We start from the raw sequence: 7,375 nt of genomic DNA, 5'->3' as shown, positions 1-7,375 counted from the left end.
TTTTTTTTTTTTTTTTTTTTTTTTTTTTTTTTTTTGTTGTCTCTGCCGCTGTTTCCCTGAACTATGAACTATAGCTGGAAGAGAGTATTGCTTAACCACCCTGCCACCTGCTACAGGACCACCTGTCCAGGTATGGTCGCCTCTGGGACTCACCAGCTCTCTGGGGCCTGCCATCAGGCTGGTCTGTAAACATGCACTGAAAGTCCTAGGGCAGAGGGAGGGGCTGGGATGAGTGAGCTCTGGGCAGCAGAGACGGGGCATCTTGGAGGCGGGGGAGGAGCGTGCTTGTGCTGTACTCTTCTGTACCTGCTTGGTGGTGGTTTTACTCTGAGAATGGTGTGCCAGCTTTCTAACCAATGCTCCTTGCATTGGTGAGACGCAGAGAAGGGTATACACCCTGTACCAGCTTTGCACGGCCTCACATCCAGTGCCAAACTCAGGGCAAGATATTTGAACAGGAAAGTGGGGAAACGTTTGCCTGATTCCTGGGGTCCCCGTTCCCCTGTCCATACAACAGATCTCATTCATAAGGTCCTAGAAAGTGTCAGTATACCATGCCCATGGACATGCTTTATCAGCTAGAAAATTCCAAACAAATGAGATATTGTCCACATGGTGATGCATCATTCAGTACAGTTCCCCTCAGTGTCCTCAATGGTTCTTATCCAGGAATCCAGAGCACCCTCTTACTGGGAGCTGACACTGCTCCCAAGTGTATTGGTGTCCACCCTTGGATGAGCTCCGTACTCTTGGTGAGGCTCTCGGGACGGCAGAGCCAGCATTTACGCTCAGGCAGCAGAGTGTCCTACCCCGGGTCAGGTGGTCCCCTTGACGTGTCCTGTTGATGTATTAAAAGTTCCACCACAGGACACATAGGGGAAACTGCTGGCAGGGCTGCTGCTGCTGCTGCTGCTCAGAAGTTAGAGTTTGAAGACTCGGAGCAGCGATGCTGAGCATTTTAGAGCTTTCAGTGATACAGACAACCCGCTGCAGCACACGTGCCAAAGATTTGTCACCACTGACTTAGAGTGACCCGAGTTTCAGTCCCGCTCTGCCCCTCGCCAGCTGCTTGACCTTCTGCATGTGACTTCTTTTCACTGAATGCCTCCTCTCCTCGTCTGTAAAATGGGAGTTTCATAGTTCCTACCTCTGAAGTAGCCATATCTGTGTAGTGTGTTAGCACAGAAACTGGCACATAGCAGATGCTCAGTTAAAAGCCTTTGTTGCTCTGATTCATGAGCCCCAATGTATCTGTATGCTACCAGGACAGCAGGGCTGGAGGGTACTGAATTAGCTTCAGTAAATTCTCCCTTTGCAAAGTCTGCACTTTAATTACAGTGATGTGACCAGCAAATAATATATTAATATTTTGAAGCAAAAATAGAAAGCACCAGTCCCAGTCATGTCCACATTCAGCTGTTTATCGAACCCTGTGAATACACGAACAGATGAAGATCCTGTTTCTTCTCTTTAACCTTGGGAGGGACGTGATGGGGTTTTATCTACACTTGTAATGGATAAGGAGATTGATGAGGCGTTCAGATAGTGACCACAGGTTGTCATCAGTTAGACCCTGCAGAATGGGCCTGATTTTGATGTAGTTTCCTGTGTAACTACCCGCTTTGTGGAGGCATTACTTATTTTTGTTTGTTTGTTTTGGTACCGGGGATCAAACTTGGGTCCTTATGCTTGCGAGGCAGGCAACAGAACCACTGAGTTAAATCCCTGGCCCTAGGCCTTACTTATAATTTGCACTTCACATCCAAATGTAAATATTGTATAGCCGTTAGGGAGTGTTTGCCTCATGTGAAGAATTTCCATGGACTAATTGATTTCATGCACCCTGTAGCCCTGTGAAGAAGTGCAGGCATTAGCATTCTGTTTAGATGAGGGAAGAGAAGCTTGGGGAGGTGAATTAAGATGCCCATTTCTCAGTGAGTTTCCTGGCTGCCGAATGAAGGCTTGCTGTTTTGTTGTGTTACCCTGCAGAGACCCTTAGGAACAACTGTGAGAGAATTTAAAACAGAAAGGCCCTGAGCAGCCCCCTGGTATTCCCTGCATCTTAAAGACATCCACACTCTTACCTTGAAGTTCCTGAGTGCTTCATCCTTGGCAAGCTCCAGTCCAGCAAAATTAATCACTGTGACCTCCCGAGGTCCCCCAGGCCTTCTCGGCAGCTATGGGCTATTGTGGCCTGTGGTCCTGGCCATGGGAACTGGGTCCCACAGGCACGTCCTGGGTGTGTAATTCACAGAGCCTTACGGAGCCCACCAGTGTCCTGTGCCGGCCGTGTCCAGACAGTCCTCTAGGTTCTTCCCCTCTCTGCTCGGTGTGCTGCAGTGGGCTCCTAGTGGACAGTGGGGGAGGAAAAGGCCCGGGCCCTTTTCCTGGAGGCTCACTCCTCCAGCTGGCCCTCTGTGCTCCTGTGCCAGTAAGCCTGGATCCTAACGGGCATCACTCTGCCAGGTCCTTGTGACTCCCATCCCTGCCAGAATGGAGGCACATGTATTCCGGAAGGACCGGACAGGTACCATTGCCTCTGCCCGCTGGCCTTCGGAGGGGAAGCCAACTGTGGTAAGTACACATGGGGCTTCCAGGATTTACCACGCCTCCCACCTCCTACTCTGTAGAAGCCGGCCCTTGATCGAGAGTCCTACTTTCCCAGCCCTCCATTAATCTGATGTCTCAGGAGGTATAGTCTCACGAATGAGTAATTCAGGTGGCAGAGTTCTGGCAGGACAGTGGCTCCTGGCTTAGCTGTGGAATGGCCACTGCCTGACATTTAAGCATCACAAAACCCGGCTGAAGGCTGGAGCCAGCCCAGCTCTAGGAAGAATCTTTTCTTCTTCCTTCTCCTAAAGAAGAGTAAAAGGGAACCTCTGCCAGTTTTGGTTTTAAAGATGTAAAGATCATACAGGTGTTAGCTCATAGGGTGGCTGGGAATTTTAAATAATATGTTAAGTGCTTAGCACAGGGCTTGACATGTAGCGGGGGAGTGTTAAATAGTAACTTTTAAATATGTGGTGTTGGGTGCATTGGAGATCCATATGGAAAAAGTCGACCGTGTACCCCAAAGCCTACCCCACATCAATCCCAGGTGGAATGGAGATGGGGCTGGGGCGCTGCCTCCCTCTCTCTCCCTCGGAGGAGGAGGTTTCTCTTGCCCCAAGTGGTTTGTGGGTGTCTGAGGTGGGGCTGATGTACACACACTGCCCTGGCCGCAGACTGACAGTGGGTGTTGCCATGGTCCCAACAGCCCCGAAGCTGAGCCTGGCGTGCAGGATCGATGTCCTCTTCCTGCTGGACAGCTCTTCTAGCACTGCCTTGGAGGGCTTCCTGCGGGCCAAGGCCTTCGTGAAGCGCTTTGTGCAGGCCGTGCTGAGCGAGGACTCCCAGGCCCGTGTCGGAGTGGCCGGGTACAGCAGGGAGCTGGCGGTGGCGGTGCCCGTCGGGGAGTACCGGGACGTGCCGGAGCTGGTCAGGAGCCTCGATGGCCTTGCATTCAGCGGCGGCCCCACCCTCACGGGCAGTGCCTTGCTTCAGGCGGCAGAGCGTGGCTTTGGGAGCCCTGCCAGGGCAGGCCAGGACCGGCCACGAAGGGTGGTGGTCCTGCTCACTGAGTCACCCTCTCAGGATGAGGTGGCTGGCCCAGCGCGTCTCGTGAGAGCCCGAGATCTCCTCCTGCTCGGCGTGGGCAGTGAGGCTGTGCGGGCGGAGCTGGAGGAGGTCACAGGCAGCCCAACACAGGTGATGGTCTATGCAGAGCCTCAGGACCTGTTCGACAAAATCCCTGAGCTGCAGGGGAAGCTGTGCATCCGGCCGTGGTCAGGTAAGTGCTGGGTGCCTGACCAGGCACAGCCTTTCCTTAGGCACTGGTTTCTCAAGTCTACTTGTCAAGAAAATGGGCCGAATGAGTGCTTTCTGAGGATTAGAGGAGATGAGGAATATAAACATTCAGTATAGACTGCTCATCTGCAAATTTTAGGTGTGGCATTATTATTATTTTGGGGGGGGGCACTGGGGATCAAACTCATTGTCCTTGCACTTGTGAAGCACACAGCGAAAGCACTGTGCTAAATCCCCAGCTCTGGGTTATTATTCTTGGAGCTCTGAATCAACCACGCCTGCTGTAGAGCAGCTCTTCGCAGGCTCTCTGATGGCGTCCCACAAAAAGAAACGAACTCCTGGATACCCATGTGCATGCACACAAACAGCTCAAATATTTTGTGACACGATGCCTACCATGTCTCCCTGGGGTGCCCTGTAGCACTGTTCTGTTCTGATTTGTTCTGTCTTGTGACCTATAGAGCTGATTTCCGGAGCCACTGTTGGAGGGTGCTGTGGGAATGGGGGCCTGTCCACTCTTACCCTGGCCAGTAACCTTCACGACATTTGGTGGCCTTTCCTTAATCTCCTGGTAGCTGTGACAGTTTCTCAGCTTTCATTATGCTGAGGTGGTTTTAGAAACCAATCAGTCAGGTCACCAGACTCCCTGGCTCCACACTTGGACCTTCCCGGAGGCTCCCATTGCAACCGTAAGAAACCCAGCTCCCCTCGTCCAGCTTCTGATGGCTCCCCATCTGCCCCCTCAGGTCTCTGTGGCCCCTGCAGCATGGGAGAAGCTCCCGCTTGGGAGGCAGCCTGCCCTGCCAGTTCACCGGCTTGCTTGTCCTTTAGTTCTAACTACAGTGTCCCTCTCCAGAGAAGCCCTGACCCCTCACGCACACGCAGGCAAATCATGTTGCACCTGCTGGTCTCTCTCCTGGTTCCCTAATTTTGTTTCCTTTCTCTTCCCTCCATTTGTAATTCTATATTCATTTCCTGTCTGTGCCCCTTAGATGGTCAGCGCATGAGCACAGGCCTGGGCCTGTTTGTTCCGTGTGGCATATAATTAGTGTACTGTGTTTAGCGGGTGGTACATGGAGGGTGTATGATAATGGTACAGGTTAGGATGTTGTCACAGTGCCCCAAACCGATGGATTATAAGATAGAATCCTCTTCCTCTCTCACGTGGTTCAGAGGTGAGTGGTCTGCACTAGCAGGGTGACTTGGCCATCTTGTTACTTCCATCTTTAGGTCAAGATCTCCCATCTCTCAGCCAGGAAGAAGGCTGAGGGTGGGGAGTGGTGGGCAAGCAGCTTCCTGCCCAGTTTGAATTTGCAGTTTCAAACTTGGAAATTATAGTTACCTCTGACATTCTTATCACATGGACTTCTGACACACGTCCACCACCAACTGCCAGAAGGGTGGGAAATGCACTCCGTGTTCATCTTCCTGTCTTCTAGGAGAGGGGTGTCTGATGGCCCCAGGAGGAGGGTGGCACTGCATGGACAGACAGCAGATGGGCTGGCCATGGGGGCTTTTGGCCCAGAGCAGTCCCTGCTGGGCCAGCCAGGTGTGGATGAGGGTTCTGCTCTGCTTGCCCCTGCAGGCTGCCAGGCACAATCCATGGACCTGGTCTTCCTGTTGGACGCCTCAGCCTCCGTGGGACCCGAGAACTTTGCTCAGATGCAGAGCTTCGTGAGGAGCTGTGCTCTCCAGTTTGATGTGAACCCGGACGTGACGCAGGTCGGCCTGGTGGTGTACGGCAGCCAGGCGCGGACAGTCTTCGGGCTGGATGCCCATCTCACACGCGCTGCTGTGCTGCGGGCCATGAGCCAGGCCCCCTACCTGGGGGGAGCAGGGTCAGCCGGCATGGCCTTGCTGCACATCTATGACAAGGTGATGACTGTCCAGAGGGGCGCCCGTCCTGGGGTCCCCAAGGCCGTGGTGATGGTCACAGGTGGGAGGGGGGCAGAGGATGCGGCAGTCCCCGCCCAGAAGCTGAGAAACAATGGCATCTCCGTCTTGGTCGTGGGCGTGGGCACTGTTCTGAGGGACGCACTGAGGCGGCTCGCTGGTCCTCGGGACGCCCTGGTCCAAGTAGCCGCTTACTCCGAGCTGCAGCACCACCAGGATGCGCTCATCGAGTGGATATGCAGAGGTGAGTGACTTCACAGTCCTCAGTGCTGCCCCCAAGACGCCCCACGCATGGGCTTTTGTATACATTCTTACAAGGAAAGCAGTTTCTTCCGATTCCTGTGTGTTTACTTCCCGTACCACTTTAATGTGCTAAATCCCATACTCCCCTGGAATCCCAGGGTAGGTAGATCCATCCCCATGTACGGGGGTAGAGAATTTAACCCAGGTGCCTCCTTTTCAAGGTTGAGATTTATGCATTCTACTGAAAAGGATGACATTTTTAGGAAACCCACATCCCCCAGTGCAGGTTGGCGCTGACCTAGGAAATGAATGACAGAGCCAGGAGCCAATAGGGAGACCCCACGCCAAGGTCTCACTTTCTCAGTAGCTTTCTTACCAAGTGCTTTTTTTTTTTTTCTTTTGGTACTGGGGATCGAACTCGGGACCTTGCGCTTATGAGGCAAGCAATGGCACCACTGAGTTAAATCCCCAGCCCCCAAGTGCTTTTAGAAAGCGCATGACAGTAATGACAGCAGTAAACACTGCCACATGCACAGCACGCAGTCTCCATTTCGTGTAGGCGAGCTCGGTGGGATTTGATCATCTTCAGCCACGTAGGACAGACGTGTCTTCCATTGCAGAAGCCAAGCGGCCCGTCAACCTCTGTAAGCCCAGCCCGTGCAGGCACGATGGCACTTGTGTCCTGCGGCGTGGGAGCTACCGCTGCGAGTGCCGTGATGGCTGGGCGGGTCCCCACTGCGAGAACCGTGAGTGGCTCCCACTCTGCACGTGTGAGCTGGGGGTGGAAAAGAGTCCTGTCAAGTGTCAAACTCCGCCGAAGTCAGGCTCTTCGGTCCGTCATTTATTCACTCACCCAGGAAATGTTTAGGAGGATCTCCTACATCCTGGGCTTCGTTCTAGGTGCGGGGAAGATAGCATCAAACGGAACAAAAATCTGCCCTTGTGGAGCTTCCATTCTGGTGTGGAAATAGATGTTACACCAGCTAAGTGGAACATACAGAATAACAGATAGGGCCAAGTACACTGGAAGATGTGACTAGGCGGGAGACCTCAGTGAGGGGCCCTGTGAGTCAAGAGTCATGGGAGCGAGGATGCAGACATGGACCCAGAGGCAGGTGACTGGGTGGCTGCAGTGCTAGGACCTGGTGGTCGCCTTCTGGGTCTGTCTGCTTAGTGACATGGGGAGAACAGCCAGCAGCTGAGCGAGGACGGGGAGGAGGAGCTGTTGGGTGAGAAGGGGGACTGTCTGAGGACACATGGAATGAGGGCGGGGCAGCAGTAAGCTGATCAGCCAGAAATCTGACGCCAACAGCAGCTACAGCTAGGTGCTCAGCCCCTGGCGCAGTGGGGTCTGTAACCTGGCATCTTCTGCTTGGGGAGTGGATAAGAGGAC

General features: G+C 53.4%; 1 protein-coding gene across 1 annotated transcript in view; it reads left to right on the top strand.

Annotated features, from left to right (window-relative positions):
- The window catches only part of Vwa2 (von Willebrand factor A domain containing 2), a 41,774-nt gene that overhangs the window by 33,471 nt on the left and 928 nt on the right, over nucleotides 1-7,375 (top strand). Inside the window, exons 9-13 of the mRNA XM_010634590.2 lie at nucleotides 75-130; nucleotides 2,467-2,574; nucleotides 3,257-3,829; nucleotides 5,432-5,983; nucleotides 6,603-6,728. Coding sequence (XP_010632892.1) covers nucleotides 75-130; nucleotides 2,467-2,574; nucleotides 3,257-3,829; nucleotides 5,432-5,983; nucleotides 6,603-6,728 — 1,415 coding nt within the window. The remainder of the gene's footprint in view (nucleotides 1-74; nucleotides 131-2,466; nucleotides 2,575-3,256; nucleotides 3,830-5,431; nucleotides 5,984-6,602; nucleotides 6,729-7,375) is intronic.

This window comes from Fukomys damarensis, unplaced genomic scaffold, assembly GCF_012274545.1.
Source record: "Fukomys damarensis isolate Sample0158 unplaced genomic scaffold, DMR_v1.0_HiC HiC_scaffold_8, whole genome shotgun sequence".
Classification (NCBI taxonomy): domain Eukaryota; kingdom Metazoa; phylum Chordata; class Mammalia; order Rodentia; family Bathyergidae; genus Fukomys; species Fukomys damarensis.
Note: the sequence above shows the minus strand (reverse complement) of the source record. Positions and strands in the feature narration are given on the sequence as shown.